The 20,692-nt window shown below is 34.6% G+C and overlaps 1 protein-coding gene across 2 annotated transcripts in view; it reads right to left on the bottom strand.

Annotated features, from left to right (window-relative positions):
* The window catches only part of LOC145252504 (copine-8-like), a 157,202-nt gene that overhangs the window by 30,642 nt on the left and 105,868 nt on the right, over nucleotides 1–20,692 (bottom strand). For both annotated transcript variants that reach the window (XM_080112010.1, XM_080112009.1), the window contains 7 exons: nucleotides 20,222–20,263; nucleotides 18,124–18,199; nucleotides 15,350–15,403; nucleotides 12,284–12,345; nucleotides 10,514–10,666; nucleotides 8,608–8,683; nucleotides 6,060–6,187 (listed from right to left, as the gene is read on the bottom strand). In XM_080112010.1, coding sequence (XP_079968136.1) covers nucleotides 6,060–6,187; nucleotides 8,608–8,683; nucleotides 10,514–10,666; nucleotides 12,284–12,345; nucleotides 15,350–15,403; nucleotides 18,124–18,199; nucleotides 20,222–20,263 — 591 coding nt within the window. The remainder of the gene's footprint in view (nucleotides 1–6,059; nucleotides 6,188–8,607; nucleotides 8,684–10,513; nucleotides 10,667–12,283; nucleotides 12,346–15,349; nucleotides 15,404–18,123; nucleotides 18,200–20,221; nucleotides 20,264–20,692) is intronic.

Raw genomic sequence — 20,692 nt, 5'->3', positions numbered from 1 at the left:
AAGGGAAACCCAGCGGACCTGCAGGAATGGATTTCCGCTATCCAAAAGAAGCAAGTGATCTATGACTTGAAAGATCAAGAAATGGTACTCTTCGCTTACGATGCTGCGGCAGGGAAAGGGTCTAAGTTCATAGGAACATGGTATAAAGAAAATCCAACCTCAACGTGGACAGAGCTAAAATCTGCTATGGTACGGATTTGTACATGGCCCAAGCATTGGCGCCCATGAGGTTCTCCATAAACGAGACAACAAATTTCTCTCCTTATTACTTAGTATATGGCAGAGATGTAGTCTAACCTAGAGACAATGCAACCTAGAAGGAAGTAGGAGAGAACCATCACCGAATGGTTCTAGATCAACACAAAATGTTTGTACAAGTAAGAAGGATTTGAAGAGTTCAAAAGAGAAGAAACGATAGAATAAACAATAAACAAGGGCAAAGAGGAAGTCTCCTTCCAGATCGGGGACTCAGTATTAAATTATAAAGTGCATGTAGGAGAGGGTAGGAGTCGCTACTATAGGAGAGTAGAACAGACGTGTCCAGTTTCCTTTGTGATATGGGATCAATTGACCAGAAGAGTAAAGAGAGTGCACACGTATGACATAAAACTTACAGAAATGGGGGAGTGGGATAAAGCCAAAGCAAGAACTAAACAGAAGGGTGCGAGGAGAACCACGTTAGTAGAGCTAGAAGAGTTAGAAACGGAAAGTGAAAGCAAAGGGAGGGAAGGTATTGGGACTAGCCCACTTACTCTTTGAAGGCTGGGGCAGACAAAATGAACTCCAGCGGGATGCACAGAGGGAGACAAAATTCAACCTAGCCTTAGGAACAAAGAACTGACTGAATGGGAGGAAGAGGATGAGATCCCGTTAGCACAGTTACATGGTAAACTGCGGGCTGACAAGGCGCTAGGCGTTGAGAATGAATTACCACTAAAATTGCAATTAAGGGGAGCAGTGCAGCCAAGCCAGGTAAGCAAGTGAAACTAGTGTAGTAGTGGTGCCGAATGAGTGATCATCTGCGGCTGGCTGGGTATTATCCTCGGTGTTGTGACCTGTATGGAAAGGTCCCCATGCTTGCGTAGCACTGTTGGTGGTGAGAGTCAGTGCGTGATGTGTTACTCTAGGGTATACCCAATTAACTGAAACCAAGGTGGAATGATAGAGAAAAACAAAACAACAAAAGAATTCTCCCCATATCATTGCAGACATAGACAAGAGGAGCGTCACCGTGCTGATAATGCTGATCATGGTAACTTATACCTGGAAACATAGCAGGAATACGATATTCAAGACAAGCAAAGTAGTTATAACCAGATCAGAGTAGTTAGTAATTTTGGTGATACACCTACGACCGTATGAGCAGTTGTTGGGGCAATTAAAGGTTGAGGTAAGAAAACAATATAAACCCAGGACACAAGATGCCAGAATACCATTGAATATTGCACCCTTTTGTTCAGGAATCCGAGATACTTAAGAGACAATGGAGGGATATGAGTTACTATCTGCAGGAAATAAGGTTGTTACGGACCAGACAGAGGGGGGCAGTACTACCTATAATGGGAAAGGTATTAAACGTGTTGTTTGGTACGGTCTCCGAAGATGAAACGAAAGTGATTAGAAAGAACAAAGTGATAAAGTAGAAAAAATAAATCATATCTCAGTTGGTTGAAGAAAGTATCGATACTCGAGGTAACTAGGTTAGAATTGGTTAAAAATAGAGGGAGTATAAATTGGTTGATTACGCATCTGCAAGAATTTTGAGAAGAAATGTTAAATGTCACTGCATCTATAATTACCAAATTCCAAGAGTTAGAGGGTTTTTTGCAAAGGTACTTCCAATTATGAACTATCAGGAGTCCGGTATGCCAGACAAGTCATTCCTTAATAGTACTGTTGAAAAGTAAGGGCACAATTGGATATGCTGTTACTAGGACACCTGTTTCTGAGTATAATAATTCCAGAACGATTAAAACGGGTACTGCTAGAAATACAAGCCAAGCTACCACATCACATTCGACTACCGGTAGATCCCACCCAACAGTTATGGAGATATTATAATGCTTTGGGGTGTACCACCTTGTTGGAGGACAGGAAATTATTAATACTTGTGTCAGTGCCATTACTAGATAGAAATAGTACCTTTGAAATTTACCAGGTAATAAATCTCTCCTTTCCCTATCCGAAGCTAGAACCTAAGATAAGAGCAGTCGTTTACAAAATAGATGATATTTGTCGCTTTAAATCTGGCCAGAACAAAGTTTATGCTATTAACTCGAGGAGAGGTGGAAAAATGCAAGAATGACGCCTTAAGCACCTGCGGGTCTGTAAGTCTAATTTATGTGACAGGTAGGGACGATCTGTGTGTATTGGATTTGTTTAGAGGAAGTAAGAAAGGAATTAAGACAAATTGTCAGGTAGAAGTGTTGACCAGAGTGCTGCTGTCTATGGCTATCAATGTCTATCGAAATTTGGGTAGTGGTCACGCAAGAAGAGATTGAATTATCTAAAGTTTGTGAGGGGAAGCCCACGAATACAATAAGAGTTACTCCACCTTTGTTTTTTATGGAGTTACCCATCAGTTATAGAGCTCATGGCCCCTCTATTTCCTTACCTCCCTATCATCGAGAAGAGATACCTGAAGAAAATGAAAATTTATTGGGGTTAGTGAAAATGAATGTCAGTGAATGGACGGGATTATGGGAGCCCATTGTAAGAGAGATTCCTCAGATGTCCCTAGAAAGGATACCCGCGCTGTTGAAGCCAACTGATAAAATTGATTTTGGCCGATTGAAGTCACAGTTAAGATAAATATACCGAGTTCTGGCTGGGGAGAGAACTTGGTTGAGACAATAACCTGGCCGACCGTTGTGATGATGGTACTAATACTGGCCGTGGCCTTGCTAGTTTGGTGGTGGACAAAAGATGTGCGATATTGTCGATTGGGCAGAGTAAACTGGCAGGAGAGTGCAGAAATGAGGGGATTCTAATTAGTGCACTTCACCAAGGTGAGTCCGACCAGAGTCCTCAGGACCCCAAACATGTGTTGAAGAGGAATCCACAATTGTCGCAAAACCTGAACTCTCAGAAGCTCTGGCAAAACCTATTATGAAGGTGAGACAGAATCGGAAGGAACGGTCCTTGAACTAAAATCGATTTTTTTTTTTAATTTTGATCTTATTTTTGTTTTTGTGCTTATCGGTCATTTAGCAAATGAGTAGGACTGAGAGAAACTGAAAACATTGAAAAACTTTTTTGTGGTTATATTTTGGAAAAAAAGAGAAAAAAGCTGTGAGTCTGATTATCTCATGAGTATTGTTGAAAAATATTTTGTGATTAATTTGTGAGAACAATTAAAAAAACAAAACAAAACAGGACTCTGATTATCTCCTGAGTGTCAAGTAAAAAAAAATAAAAAATGGGACTAACAATGTCATTGGTCCATGAACTTTTGCATGAAGGGGCCTGCAGAGCCCTATGGAGAATTGAGAACTCTATTTTAACATACTTATTTCTTTTTTCTTTTGTTTTGTTTTGTTATGCTTGAATTTATTATTCTTTACATTATTCATTCTTTCACTTGATGGAAACCCATCTGTCATTTACTAGTAAATGACAGATGGGTGGGGTAGGAATGTGAAAGACAGAGGTTGAGGCACCCCTCCCTCACCCCCGAAACGGGAGAAAAAAAGGATCAGAACTAAATGCCATTTGTTATAGACCCAAAATATTACTGAAGAGATTTGCTAAATTATATTTTTGTTTCCATTAAGTTGGAAAATAGGGTTGAGGAAATTTGTAAACAGAAACTCATTGCTAAAAATAGGATGGAGGATACGATGAAGGTAGTTGACCAGGTCGGTAACTGATGGGTGTGAATTAAGTATCAATATCTAACCAACATGTGGCGGCCACCTGAAAATCAAAGGCTATATTGCGACACGCTTGTTAAGTGTATATAAACATGGCAAGTTGCAAAGTTAGGCAGCCCCTTTTGTTGAAGTCGAAGCGCCAAGTTGACAGACCACGGGTCGCAAGACGACTGACATGAGAGAAACAGAATTGTGTGTCATGCTGTTTATTTCAACCATTCCCCAGGTATTTGTTTTGTTTAACTCAAACGCTGAACAACATTTGTCTGTCAGATGTTTGACGAACACTTTGTTTTTGTTTTCCGTTTGGATGATATAAACGTATAAAAACGTCTTCATCCAACTTTTTTTTTTTTAAGCTACTGTTTGTCATCTCTTTATTTTTATTTATGCTGTGCACGACAGTTATGGCATATTTATTTATGCCAGCGATGACTTGGTAATGGTATAACCAGAACTCATTGATGCCAGAGATCAGCAGCACAAGCGCATCAACAACAGCAATACAAACTGTGGACTTTTGGTGCCACTAGTGTTCCAGATCTTGTGCCTTCAGCTTGGGGTTACACGGCCACCTCCAAAAACACAGATGAGTTGCCAAAATGAAGCGTCTTCTTTTAACACGATTGACTACCAACATGTGGAATGCCATCAACACTTCCCTACAAAAATTATCTCTTCTGAATGGAATATACATATAAACAGGAATGGCTTGGAAATTAATATTCCTTGTTTTTATTCCATTTTCATCCCAAACAAGGCACAGTGCCACTTTAATGTAGGGGGCTACTATCAGGAATATAAGTTGTAGGGATACTATATAGGGAGTTGAGCAGCAAGATGTTTGTTCACATTACACTTGAACTTCTGCATGTCAGTACAGTTGGGAAAGCAGGAACCTGGAAGGGAGTTCCAAAGTCTAGCAGTTCTAGGGAAGAAACTATTAAAAGTAAAAGGCTTTCTTACATCTAGGGATCGCTACTGTGGAAGGGTGGGATTTTGCTGCTTGTCGGGTTTGTCGGGAGTATTTACGTCGAGGGGGTAAGAGGGCTTGTAGTTAATCAGAGCATCCACCATTAAAATACTTGTAGAATATGCAACATTTCATCGATGGGACAGCGGTTAAAGCTTAGATGACAGTTCAGGACCTATCAGGTTGGTGACTCTTTTGAACCCCGTCCAGGAGTGAGAGACTAGTAGTAGATGCATCAGCCGAAATGTGACAACAATACTCCATACATGGGCGAATGGTGGACTTGTAGAGATACAGGATACTTTCAGGTGTAAATAACTTTCTAGCATGGTAGAGAAAGCCCACCTACCCCGCAGCGGCTCTAGCAATGTTCTCAATCTGTTCCAACTTATGTTCCTTGTGAATGTTAAACAGAGGAGTTTGAAAGAAGTACGTTTAGGTAATGTATCTTTAGCCATGGCTATTGGTGGTTGAGCTTTGGAGGAAACCGACAAAACTCGCACAGGATAAATGCCACACCAGGTACCAGGAGTCCTACTATTCAATCATGAATGAGAACAATCTACCTCCATGGATTAATAAGGAATTCAGTTCAAAATTCCGTACAAGTTTTTGAGTTTTAGAACATTCCCAAGTTCAAAAAGATGTATCTAAACATCTGAAATTAAATCAGCCGAAACGAGATGAGAATAAAACGTTTCTCGATTTTTGAGATGAGGATTGGTTATATGTATTATTTGGATTCTTTGGACTACTGTTCTCATCTTGAGTGTCATTTTTCACAACGTTTCAGTTGATGTATCCACACGAACCCATGGCACAATGGTTGGAGTACTTGGAAAAAATCAATTGTAAAAGTAATATTCTCCTGAAGGCTGAAGGTTCAATTCTCAGTGTGGGCGACCGAAAAACAACTGCAAATTACTTAAGACCTTTATCCAGTCATGGCTGATAGAATGAGATCATGCTACCCCCCCCCATGAAGTAATTAAAGGGTTTCTTTTGAAATTCCCTTCAAATTTCCGAATTTCACAGAAACATTCCCGAGTCTGACAAGATACACCTCAAAGTCGGAGGTTACATCGACTGAAATGTTATGAAAATTTCACTCAAGATGAAAACCGTAATCTGAAGAATCCAAATAATACGAATAAGAAAAAAAGTCAAAATAATTAAAAAACAAATTAAGAAAAATTTGAGTCTAAAAAATTTACCTGGCAACATGGTTGATACACGGTGAAAAATTGGTTGGTCCATAAAGTTGTACCGAATGAAGAGTTTTATGATAGGCCGCAACAACTCCTTGGACACCATGACAGTATGGATTCTCAGGATTACCATTCTGTTGAAGGGGAGTGAGGTTTAAGACAAGAGGAGAAGAAAGAAAAAAAAAGGCCAATTAGAAAATCGATTTACAATGTATCAATAGTTTCTTTCAATACTCATAAAAATAAAAAGGTGCTTGTACATTATAATTTGAATTTAAATAAATGCATTTCAGGTAAAAATACTATCATGCCCTTACGTATCGTGGCAAAATTATTAAAACTTCCAAAAATTACAAAAAAAATAAATAATTACAAGAATAAATAAAATTTATAGAATTATATTGTTTTATCATATTTATTAATGTTTAAGAATTTACAAAATCTAGAGGCGGTAACTGTAGTCTATAAAATAATTGACATTCTTGAAAATTCGATATTTCAAAATAGGAAATAGTGGATCTTTTATATCCATGTTTTGTCTTTTTTTTTTGTAAAAAATAGTTCTAGCAGATCTTGTATACTATCATTTTTCATAATTTTTGGAATTTTTACTAATTTCAACAACATTAGAACAAATAAAAAGACCAAATGCAATTTTGTTTCAAACTTCCAATAGTAATTCACCACAGGCTTTGAGTTTGTGCCAGAGTCAAATGGTATGAGGTGCCTTCAATAAGTTTCTAGACTTTTTTCATATGGGTACTTTTATTGTTAGTATACACATGAAACTATAATCCCCTTTGAAGTAATCTTCTCCAGTTGCAATGCACTTGTTTGTACCATTCCAACAACTTCTGGAAGGCTCCATAAAAGTCCTCGTGTGAGCATGTCAATAACCCTCATCACAACTTTTAAGGTTTTCCTTGAACTTAGGGAATAACCAAAAGTCACAGGGAGCAAGGTTTGGACTATAGGGAGGGTGAGGAACTGTCTTGATGCCCACCTTGGTCAAATAGTCTGTGACTGCACTCTTGAGAAAAGATTTGCATAAATCTTCTGCATCTTCAGTTCCTTGTGAATAATTGTGTGTACAGTTCCCACACAGACATCAAACCACACACTTATTATCTCTATGGACACACGACATACCTTTTCCATGAAAATCTTTATTTGGCCAATCACCTCTGGTGTTCCGACTTCATTACTCCTTCCACACCTCTCATTATCCTTCACAGACTCCCTGCCTTTCTTGAATCCCCTATGCCACTCAAAAACTGATGCTCAATTCATGCAAGATGGTCCAAAAGCAGTCTGAAGCATTCCATACGTTTCTGTGGGATTTTTCCAAATTTAAAATAGAATTTTATCACATTTTCTTTTAAAGTGTCGTCACATCCAGATTGCATTTTTAAAATTCATCAGCTGTAACAATTAGGCTTTAGTAGGGTATATTCCAATTCCTGCTGTAGCTGTTCATTTGAACCTGAGATCATAAAAACCGGCCAGTCATCTCCTAAGATGTATAGCAATAATATACTGAAATTTCAAGAGTCTATGGAAATTTTAAATGCACATACAAAAAATGTTGAGAAACTTATTGAAGGCACCTCGTATTATGTTTTGTCAAAGTTTGAAGAAAAATTATTCTCAAGTGGTTAAATTTTAGTTCAGGTCCCATCCAGAGTAACACTTTTGGTAGCTGGATATGCTCTTAGACTGATCTTGTATCACACCCAGCCCCTGAGAAGAGGCAATAAATAGGATGCTATAAAAATTGTCATTTGAAACATCTGCCCACCATTTTGTTCACTCCATAACTGATGTGGTAAAAATATTCAACTGAAAAGATATTAACTCTTACGTTTCTGAATTTTTCAGATAAGCATTGATTATTGATATTACTTGCATTCTTTGGACTATTGTTCTCATTTTAATTGTTATTTTCACAAAATCTTAGATGTAACCTCTGACCTTTTTCAGGTGCAGCTGCAAGGACCTGTGGCATAGTGGATAGAGTACTTGGTAAAATTCAGTTGTAAAGTTACTCTTCTAAAGGTTGAAGGTTTAATCCTCAGTGCAGGCGACACTTAAAATACAACTGCAAATTAATTAGGATTTCTACCCAGTCATGGCTGATAGAACGAAAGCATGCTACCCTTGTGGATTAAATAAGGGTTCCATTCGAAATTCCATGCAGATTACCGAGTTCAACAGAAAGATTCCTGAACTTGACAAGATTCACCTAAAAAAGGTTAGATGTTACATCAATTGAACCATGTTGTGAAAATAACACTTAAGATGAGTACAATATTCATTTTACACTGGAATTGATACCATCCCCCATTTATGACTCTTCCCCATAACATTGTCCGTGTCCATTCCAAGCGAGATGCTCTTATCACTTAATTGTGTTTTCTTTTGTTGTTGACTACTGTTACAAGTCAGAATTAACAATATGAAGAAGAAACCAAATATAATAATTCAAAATTTATGCATTGATTAAAGATGTTTCGATATTGATTTAAAGAAAAAAGGTTTGTGTGGGAGAACGTACCAAGGCAAATTCATGGGAAACAACACCATTTGGAGGGAGGCGAGCACCAAATCCAAGGGCTGGAAAAAGCTGGTCTCTGAAACAATCAAATATTAAAAACAAAACTTAAAATCCTTATAACATATAATATTCAAATACTTCAATGACTTGACACTATAAATATGGGAGTGGCATGACACTGAATGGTGGAGTGGCATGACACTGTGAATGGTAGAGTGACGTGACACTGTGAATGGTAGAGTGGCGTGACACTGTGAATGGTAGAGTGGCGTGACACTGTGAATGGTAGAGTGGCGTGACACTGTGAATGGTAGAGTGGCGTGACACTGTGAATGGTAGAGTGGCGTGACACTGTGAATGGTAGAGTGGCATGACACTGTGAATGGTAGAGTGGCATGACACTGTGAATGGTGGAGTTTGTGTTAGACATAACAGTGTGAATATTTGAGTAACAGTGAAAACGCGTGCTCAATGTTACAGCGTGAATGTGTGCATGAGGTGAAGATGTAATTATGTCAGTAACATGTGACAGTGTAAATGGTGTGACAGCATGAAAACATGTTACAGTGTAAATACATAAGTGTAAATACATAAGTGACACCATAGCATTAAAAAAGTGAATGATGTAACAGTTTAACTCCGTGAGTGATGTGACAGAGGGAATACACAAATAACATGACACTAAATATGTGACTGAGAGTATGTATAATGATGTGCCATGTCATTAATGTGATTAATAAAAATGATATTTAAGATGAAAGATATTTCTACTAAAATAAATTTGAAAATTTTAATTTTGAACACACAAGAAAAATGTTCAGAAAGTGATTTGTTTTTTCAGTCTCTTTTCTTCATTTCTAGAAAGATAAAACCTACAAAAACATCTTGCACCTCTTGCTTTAACCTCAAAAATGTGTGTCAAACTTGAATATTTGTTTTTTGTAAAAATTTGTACAAAATTTTTGTAGAAAGTTCATGTTAACATAATTATTAAAAGAACCACTTTTTTTTTTTACAATTCTTTTTTAAGATTATTCTCTATCGTTAAAAATTTACTATTAGGCCAAGTATGGAATACTGTCATATTTGGGGCAATAGATCTGTCCTTTTTGAGATTTCTTGATAAGGTACAGAAACGTCTCTAATTTGATTGGTCTACTCTATCTTCTTCTGCACACCCTTTCTCTCACAGATATGATCTTGCCAGTTTCAACCATTTTTATGAATAATATTATGGTATGCATTCCTCAGAATTGTCTGATTTATTCCCTGCTTCTTTTCTTCCAGCTTATTTAATAGTCTTCATCAATTTCTACTCCAGTAGTTTCTTCCCCAGAACTGCTAGACTTTGGAATTCCATTCCAGGTCCCTGCTTCCCCAACTGTACTGACGTGCAGAAGTTCAAGTGCAACATGAACCGACATCTTGCTGCCCAAATCCCTACATAGTACCCCAGTAGATGTTGCCCCTGATAGTAGCCCTCTACACCAAAGTGGCAATGTGCCTTGTTTGGGGTGAAAATGTAATAAATAAATAAATAAAAAAAATAAAAAAATTTGCTGTTCAGATGTTTCATTCTAATAATAAATAAATTCCAATAGTTTCATACTGATTGTTTTCCTCTTGTTTATAGCCTTGTTTTTTTTTGTTTTTTTTTCAAGGCTAAGGTCAAGCGTCTTCGCATTAATTATCTTTTATTACTTTTAGATTAATCTGTTTGGAGTCCAAGGAATTTCATGCTGGTGGTGGTGTTTCTTTCATGCTTAGTTTTTCTTCAAGTGATTCTACTTTCCTCTCCCATTTTATTATCATGATTAGCTCCTTACATCAAGTGGCTTGATACTTTGTCTGGGCGACTTGTACATAAAAAATTTTTTTTCAAGTGTTGTGAATGTCTAAGACTTACGTGTCATAATCTTGAATAATGTGTCCAACTGCATTTAGAGCCGTTGCGTATGGATTGAGATTATATGGACTAATATAGTGGAGTGAGCTCGGACTGGTCGGATTGCCGTTGGAGGCAGTGAAATCAATTGCAAACGTACAATGGATCTGCGTTCTGAAATACAAAACAAAACGGACAAAGCATTAATACAAGAAAAGGTTTAAAAATCATATTTTACTAGGTATACCTGTGACCCAACAGGTTACAACTATTTATTCTACTTTCCTACTCATGTTGAGTGGGTGACTATTTGGGACCATAACTAGGAAAGATTAACAAGATGTTGGTTTAGGTTACATTTAAACTTCTGCATATCAGTACAGTCAGGGAAGCAGATAGCAGAAAGGGAATTCCAGAGTCTAGCTTTCCGAGGGAAGAAACTATTAGAGTAGAAAGCTTTCTGGCATTTAGGGACCTCAACAGTGAAGGAGTAAGATTTTGCTGCTAAGTGGGTTTGTCAGCGATATATGTCGAAGGGGCACAAGTGCAACGAGTTCATCAGAACACATTCCATTAAAATATTTGTAAAACAGGCACAGAGATACAACATTGCGGCGATGGGATAGGGTTCGGAGTTTAGTTGACAGAGTGGGCCCTATTAGATTGAAAACTATTTTTGGACCCTATCCAAGACGGATAGGTTAGTTGCAGATGCACCAGACCAGATGTAGCAACAATACTCCATGTGTATGTATACTTTGATTTCATTTGAGTATTCATAAACTATTAAATATTTCAATGCCATTTGAGTATTCATAAATTATTAAATATTTCAATGCCATTTGAGTATTCATAAACTATTAAATATTTCAATCCTCGAGTGTCTAAGGTCTTTCTCTACAGGGGTTTGTCAGGACAACCTGGCACAAGATACTTTTCCCTACAAGTAAACACTGACTAAATATTCAAAATCAAATAGTATTGGCAACACAAATAAAATTTCCTTGGTATGACTAACCCTAACACTGGCTTTTAGGAGGAATGGTGCACTTTCTCTAAATGATAAATACTGTCTGGTGAAATATCCAGCATGAAGCTGGATACTCCACCAGAATAGATGAATTTTTGTCCTGGAATCTGATAAGACCAAGAGACCACAAGAAAGATATACTATAAGATATTTAAATGGTCGATTAATAATAGAAATAATGTTCTCAAAATGTTCTGTAAAAGAGAACTTCAGTTGAATATTCGAATATCTATGTATCTCATACTGAGATTTAGCCTCAGTAGGGGGCCCTTTGATTTATGAGAACTTCAACATTCCTGGAATTGTAAACATCAAGATATAACATTCTTTTCTATTTTACATTGCGTAATTCATAACTTCTGACCTTGGAATGTAAACAGTTCCTTGTTTTCGTTTTCATTACAATTCCAGTCATTTTTATGGGACAAAAAAATGTTGATCAACTCCATCTGGAATGTACATTTGTGCACACCTCTGCTTTCAAATATACATTGCCATGTATGTTGGATACATTGCCATACATTGCCATGTATCCAACAGAAGTGGCTAATTAGAACCAAATATTGATTTTTCAGATGTGTTGCTATTTAGGTCTCTGAAGATCTGATCTATTTTATAATATATATTAAAATATTTAATTGTATTTTGATGTTTGTACAACATTTGTTGATGTCTTAATTTCATCAGTGAACAATAAAAATGAAAATTGGGCATTTATCTGCTATGCCAATAAGAGAAATGAAGAAACACTAAATACTTACCCTCCACGAATATAATCCAAAAATGTAAAGACTTTGTCTACAGAGCAACTTAACAATTCTACCTGGAAATAAAATAGAATATTAAAGATTTTATTCACAATTTTGAAGAAAGAAAAAATATTGAATAGATTTTTTTTTTGCTCTCTGATGTTAAATCGTAAACAAGTTATGGTTTTGTCACCATCCATTATTCTGCTTTCCTGTTAGTCTTTGACTTTTCTGAAAATTTTGCATAAAGTTATGGAAACTGACTGAGCCAGATTTTATGAAAATTTTGGTTTGTTTTCCAAAATGTTAAAATGGCCCAAAATTGGAATATTTTGTAAAGATGTACATTTTCAGTTCAATAAATTTTGCTCCAAATCTTTAAAAATTTTTTTGTTTTTTTTTGTTTTTTTTAAGATTCATTAATCCATCCATCCATGCAATTATGTAAGGAGCTTAAAAAAAAAAAAAAAAAAGGTACCATTTAAAAAAAAAACAAAAAAACTACCATTTAAAAAAAAAACAAAAAAACTACCATTTAAAAAAAAAACAAAAAAACTACCATTTAAAAAAAAAAACAAAAAAACTAGCAAACGATAAATGTTATATTGATAGAGTCCGACCCAGATGGAATGTAAGGACTAACTGACAAAGTAAGGGAGGCAAGAGTTACCAAGGTCCACTTTCCATTCTCCTTTTGTTTAGGAAGAAAAAATATCTTTTTTGATGCTACACTTTGTCAATTCTGCCCTTTTTTGGTGAAGAAGTCCTAACTGGAGACAATTTTTATTTTTGTTCCACTCCAAAGTTTTCCTGCTGGATTTTCTATACATTAAAAACTGACATTGTGTCTAACTTTGCCTTCATGTAGAGCCAAGTAAATAGGAACAGTTGACTCCTTAAATAATTGATTAATTGAATTACAAATTAGTAAACTCCTGCTATTACTAACCCTAACCGTCGACTAAAGGAAGAGTCTCTCAGGCATATGCATGCTGTTTAACATCTGTTTTATATGTTGGCATGTGTTGGACGGTTTTTAGAAATTTACTTCAAAATGAACTTATTTCTGGCTAGGTCTTTATCTCACTTTTTATCAAGTTCATTCTTATCAATTCCTCCCAGATATTCCTTAGCCTTCCCCTGTCAAATGAACCAGTCACCTCAACTATTCTATATCTATTAATTCAAGACTCCATTCTTGTGACTATACTACTGAAGTCTCCTGCTTTGCACATACTACTTTAAGGTTACAAAACTGCCAATGATAAATGTTATATAGACAGATTCCGACCCAGAAAACAGTAATTCTTTCCCCTTTGTCAGAAATATTTACAAAACAGGAACACAAACTCCGATACATCATGCATAAAGTAGTTGTATTCTGAATGTGTGTGTGATACCAGCATAGAAAAAGGATTAACTGTTAAGGTATCTAGGTTGATCAGTGGATCAGCTCAGCTCATCTGTTAAAACTCTACTCGATCTGCTCAGCATATTGTATGACCAGGCAATGCCAGGTATCCATGCTAGTTATAAAATAAAGTTTTCAGATTTTGTCAACTTACCATTCCTTATTAATTGGTCACATGACAGACTGACTTATCTCCCCCTACTTTACAGGTATTTAATAACGGATGGCAAAATATGATAAAACTAGTTTTATTTTTAATTAATATTTTACTAGATAATTTTTCTAAATTTTAGGTGCAAATACCTATCTTTAACCGATACATAATTACATCAATTCCTGTTAACTTATTTGGAATTGTAATTTTTTTTTATTTGTGCCCCATACTGTATAAATACAAAAAAGAAAAAGGAAAAAAACATGGTTCATGAAAGATGTTGTTGCTTTTTTTAAATTGTAAGATCAAGAAATAAAATGTCATTGTTATTAGATTAATAAAATTTTGTTCTAAAAAAAAAAAAAAAAATCATCTCTATAACTTAACTAGCTGGCCGCCCAAAGCTGCCCGGTCATACAATATGCTTAGACATATTTTAATTTATGCAGATTGCATAGGTATTATTATAAAATCAATCCTCTATTGATATATTATAAGGAATAATTTACCCATTGGACTAATTCACAAAAAAAATAAATAAATAAATAAAATAAAAATAATGATAGTTTCAGTCATCAAATTCCGTCTGTTTGTTTACAATATCAAGTCAGCTGATATTTGGGTTTGACGATGAATGCCCTGGAAAAGTCACTTCTGATTAATGTTTAGTTTTAAAATATGCAAACAAAAAATGATTTGCAGCGATTTTAAATGGTACCTTTTCTTTTATCATAAATTGAATTCATTAATAAGAAAAAACTAAAATAAAATGGTGAGGTACACCTAGGCTTGAACAAGAAATCATTCGATCTGTAGTCGAATGCTCTACCATTAGGCTATATCTCTAGATCGTAATAAATCTGCTTTTGCTTTTTTTAAGAAATGACGTGTTGAAATTGTATTATTTCCCTTGGCTGATGTAACTTAAAATATTCTCCTGTAAAAATTATTTTTTATCTACAAAAAAGGACTATTTTAAGATCGGATTTTTTGGATTTTCAATACTTATCGCGTGAATTTCTGTACAAAACATATCTAAGAACACTGCCAGACATATAAATTAGCTTTGTGTGAAATTTGTAAAAGATAGGCTCAGCTGTTTTGTAATCTATGAGGAAGGAATTCACACACACACACACACACACACACACAGTGACTTTTAGATGATAGTAAAGATAATTACAAGGCAATTTTATTGCCGTTAATTTAGGCAACTATATTAAGTGGAAGTCATTTTATTATTCATACAATTTTCATTTATAGAGTGCAGTTAGGCAGGCACACCTAAATAGTAAGGTTTACAAAAAGTGATGCGTCCACTAAAATATATATTCTATAAGTTATAATATTTGATTCATAAATTTAGGAGTGAATTATATATTAGTACATAAACGCTAGAAAAATACTCTATTGAAAAAATGCATATTTAAAAAAAAAAAAAAAAAATTAAAAAGTTTAGTTTTAAAAAGTATTGATTAAAAAAAAAAAAAAAAATGAAATGAAATAAACTTACTGTTCCTGAATTTCGATATTTTTTCTTCTTGGCTTTTTTCTTTGGGTTGATACACTTCAAAAGAAAAAATAAAGAAAAATTGTTATAAATTTTATATTTGTACATTTTAAATAAGGTACTTTTATAATTTTCAGACCGATTTCTCTATCCCAGTTGTTAACATTTGGATTATTTTATTCTCCAGCCTTCTTTAGTATAGAAAAAAAAAATGGGATTTCTTAAAGAAAAAAAAGTAAATTTTTTACTTTACCTGCAACTCAACACTCACCTTTAAATTGACGACTTTTATAAGTTTTTGAGTATGCTGAAAACAAATATCATATTCGTTTGGGGCAGACAAGTAGTTTTCTGGATATTAAGACAATTTTTTCCAATGTATTAATAAATCTCAGTGGCCATCGCCATTCTTAATATGGGGATCAGGGGGGAGGGTTGTAACACGCTTGCGCATTAGTACATATTTAGTTGGGAAAAATATGGCCACCAGTTAAACTATATCGGATTACATCTATATAATTATAAAACTCAAATGACCTTGTAACGAGTGATGTAACTCACTTTCTGGTTTACGACATCAGGTTACGCATGCACGCATAAACATTAACCCATAACAACGTAAACAAATAAACACAAATCGCTTCTTTTGCAGATTTTGACCTGTGCATTGAAATATTAATGTTATTATTTTGAAATTATTATTTAACATGGGAAGAGTGGAGGTGTTTTACAACTATTTTTTATTACAACTATACTGTCACTATTTTCTTACAACTAAACAACTTTAACCTGTTGACAAACATAAGAACAATTGTAGTAAAGTCAAGACTACTACTCTCTATCCGTCCCTTTTCCTTCCTTTCTTCTTTTTTATTTTTTGTTTACATTTCTAGATACAAAATAGTTGTGTGAGAACGGTGAATTTGTTGACACATTTACTAATCTGTTTCCATATTAGTTTTATTTTATTTTATTTATTTAGGTTTTATTTTTTTGCTTCAGGTTTTATTAATTATTTTTTTTAGATTTCAAGTTTCTATAACTTGGTTGAAGGATTCCAATATGAGTTTTTCATTCTTATATTTCTCATCGGTAGGTTCATGTGCATTTTTGCTGCTAAATGACTTTCATCTGCGTTTGATTCATAAGAAAATCATGTTTAATTTTCGATTTTTGAGCGATTATTTGGAAAAATAGGTAACTTTACACGAATAGGGAGATTTTTCTTCATGTTTGAGTGATCTGTCCGTGATTTTTCATTTTAATATACTTTCATAGAAATGTTTCTGTTATGTCAAAAAAAAACTATTTTCTTTACGTCACAAGTGTTACGCTCATACATGAATTCCATAGCTAATATAACATACTGACCCAACGGGTCACGGGTAGTCTAGTTGAACAATAAAGGTCTTAATATCCAGAAAACTTCAAATCATTAATTTAAGAGTGAATGTTGAATTGCAGTTTAAGAAAAAAAAATACTGAAAAAAAAAAAAAAAAAAAAAAAAAAAAATTTAGTCCATGTCCAGATTTCTCCTGCATTAAAAAAAAAAAAAATAAAAATAAAATAAAGGTAAAAACAAAAATATCATTTTCCAAAACTCGCGTAAATTGATTGAATAATTTTATTTTTATAAAGAAAATTATTTTTAATTGATTAATGGGAATTTGTGGACATTACTACATAAATCTTGCAAGTTTAAATTATTGTCGAGTTATCTCCCTTTGTTTGACTTTTTTTTCTTTTTTTTTTAAAATAGGTGAAACAGTTATTTTTCAAAAAATAAAACTACATGATCAATTTCTGTGATTGTTGGAATATGATATTTCCTTTTATCACAGCAGATTTTTTTATCACATGCAGATTTTTTTTAATTTTTGTTTTTTTCTAATATAGAGGAAATTCTGGACAAGAACCAAAACACTAAGGTTAAAAATTTCACTAAGGAAGTTTGTTCATGAAGTACGAGGGGCAAAGTAATGCCTCTATTTTTTTTATTCTGTCAGAATGAATTAGAGGGGATTGCAAATTGCATTGTTATGATGATTGAATGCCTGCATTCATAACCTGAAGGTTTCATCTCTATTGCAGATATTGACGGTGAGACTAAGAAATCAACCCGTTATGGATGTGCATCAGAAACAGAGGACTCATTGAATTCCTGGCAAAAGTGCATCGAGAATGGTGGTGACTATGTAGGATGATAAATTCTAGAGCACAAAAGGTCACTTGTTTTAATGGTACCACTCCTGCCTTCATCGCTCTTCAACTTTGAGTTTAAAAAATAGGAGGCCTTACTTATTTTACTTTCCTTTGCTCAAAATTGAACTCAGAACCCCAAGAAAACGTGGACATTTTAATTAAAGTCTTCATGATTTTGATACCGGTCAATAAAATAGAGGAAAAATCTGACTTTATATGATTGTTTTAAAAACATCTCAAATGTTTTGCTTTCTGATATCTTGTAGTGTCGTTTCTGGCTACATGTAGTGTATTTTGCTGAAGTCTTTAGAAAGTGCTAAGAACAGCAATAACAATTCAATAAATATGCAGTTTAATTGGCAAATAAAAAGATGAATAAAAACTTGAATGGATCACCATGTAGCAACTCAACAATGAAAGCTTAGAAATGAGATGAGAAAGTATGAATTAACAAACAAAATATATTTATATGTCAATTTTACAGAAATGTAAAATATACTTTGAAAGACCAAATCCTTCATCTCAAAAATTCAGAAACATAAAATAAGTCTTGACTCAAGGTGAATCATCTTACCTCGTAAACATTTGAAATTTCTCGTCCCTTTGATAATTCGCGAAGTGTTGTTTGAAAAATACCAATCAAATCATGGCTTGACAAAATAGAAAAAATGCATTTCATTAGAACATTAGTTACAAAAGTCAGATCAAGAATGAATAATAATTTTTTTTTTTAAACATATTTGTAGATTAGAATTATTTACAATATTAATTTAACTATTGTAGTAAATTTTACGTAAAATAGATCCCATGTAGCAATTTTAACGCAAATATGTTCCATGTAGTGAATTCAGTGCAAACAACCTCCCATGTAGCAAATTTGGTGCAGCCCCCACATGTAGCAAATTTGGCAACCCCCCTCCATGTAGCAAATCCCCCTCCATGTAGCAAATCCCCCCATGTAGCAAATTTGGCGCAACTCTCCATGTAGCAAATTTGGCACAGCCTCCTCATGCAGCAAAATCGGCAAATAGCTCCCATGTAATAAATTATATGCAAATAAATATCATATAGCTGTGCAATACTATAGATGTCAAAACCATCGCTCATCCCCAAGTGTTGAGAAGTAAAAGAAAAAAGTGGAAAGAATATAACAAAAGAAATACGATTTATCAGTAGACAATGGAAGTAGAAGAAAAAAAAAGGAATTTATTTACAAATGAATGCTCAAGTGATATTGTTAAGTAAGGTATTGTAGTTATTTTAGTACAAAGGAATGAACAGAGGATCGATCAATATATTTTAGAGTTAATATGTGGGAGATTTTTTTTAGGTGCAGTTTTAATTAGAGTGTGATAAAGGACTAAATAATACAATCTATTTAGTTTTATGATGGTGGGAGTCATTTGCAAGGTCTAGTGTTTTGCAACTTTTTACAACAATTAGGAGTCAAGTGAATGACAGGGCCCAGTTGAAGGCAACTGGCCGCTCAGAGATCCCCCACCCTAAACCCGAGAGAAGTTGAAGCTGAAGCTGAGCAAGAGTACATCAAGCCAAGAAGAAAATCATTGAGGACTGATGCAACCAGACAGTTATCAACTGACAATATCAGGTTCCTATTGCTATGTTATATGACAGTATTACACATACACAGAGCTTAACAGATTTACATCAAGTACTCGTCTTGTGTTGGTTATTGCAACATGATCGTGACAGTGATTGGACTGCAGTAAACTTAACGTAACCATACCCCATGTGTAATAAATTTAATGCAAATAAGTTCTATGTTGTAAATAAAACTTGATCAGGATACCGTTTGTTCCCATGGAACAGTGAATAAAACCTACAGAAATTCAAAGTTTAACCAGTCTTTAACAGATTTAAATGTTGATGGATGAACAGACAAAGGACTACAAGTTTTCAGTGAAGACCAATTTCAACAAAACCTTTTTCAACAAACAGCAGTTATCACAATGATGAGTGAGCTTACAATGGAAACTAACTAAAACGGAGTGACAGCTTAATCACTGAACCGACTTAATGTGTACAATCACATGCTCAACAACAATTGTCGCCTCAGACACTGTTTTTGTAATCTTCTCTTTCATATTCTCTTCTTTCAGTTCTGGCCATGTCATTCTCTCAGACATTGGTGAATGTCAAGGAGGTGAGCACGGGTTTCACAAGTATAAACAAAAAAAGCAACTCAAAACACAAACTTGAGAAAAACAAAATACTGCTATGATATGACTAGATAGAGAGAAAAAGGCCTGAAGACAAACTGAAGCATAGCTACTCGATGGGGGCCCATGTATGTTGATCATTCCCTCTCTTGTTCTTACGGTCAACAACATTTAGTTGGACAAGATGGCAACCAAGAAAGAAAGATAAAAATTTAGTTTAACTTATATTCACTTTCCTAAGAGTTGTTTCTAGCTATCTGTTGAAGGTCCTACTTATTCAGATCTTAACTACATTAGTCTGTTCTCTCCAGCAACAACTCAAAATATAACCATGTGACCTTGAATACACTATTTAGTCACATGACCAAAATTGTCCAATCATACGAAGCAATATGTCACTTGCCCTCCTCCAAAGAAAAACTTCCAACAATCCAATGCCTTACACAGCTTAAAAAACAGAAAATAAAATGTTAAAATAAAACCATGACTCACCCGCCATCTGCATCCCAGTCATAACATTCCACTTTTATTGGTCTGAAAAAAAAGTTTTTATTCACAAAATTAATTTAAAAACAAAGTTGTTTTTTTAATGTGACATTAAAAAAAACAATGAAAAAAATTGTTGATCTGAGTTGTTTCTAACCAACATTGCCTGGGAATCATTTTACTTCCATTTTGGTTTCACTGACTGTTCCCCCCACCCGTATATTTTTTTTTTTTATTTCATGTAAGAAAATAGTTACACTTTTGAAGAAATAGATAATTCCATGAACAAGCATTATTGTTGTTTGTCAGTAATGTGACTAACGCGGTACTGATTTGAATCACACTTATTGTGTCGGGTAGGTGCAGAAAGGTAAAGGGGTTACCAGTGATACATATACTCAGTGACTTTTATTGACAGAACATGCACATGCGTGCTACAAAGTGGGTCTGTGCGTTTGGGTGTAATCTGGTTTAACG

Source organism: Euprymna scolopes, chromosome 29 (genome assembly GCF_053919585.1).
Source record: "Euprymna scolopes isolate OS-2025 chromosome 29, ASM5391958v1, whole genome shotgun sequence".
In the NCBI taxonomy this organism is placed as follows: Eukaryota; Metazoa; Mollusca; class Cephalopoda; order Sepiida; family Sepiolidae; genus Euprymna; species Euprymna scolopes.
The sequence above is the reverse complement of the archived record's forward strand: the minus strand, read 5'-3'. Positions and strand labels throughout refer to the sequence as shown.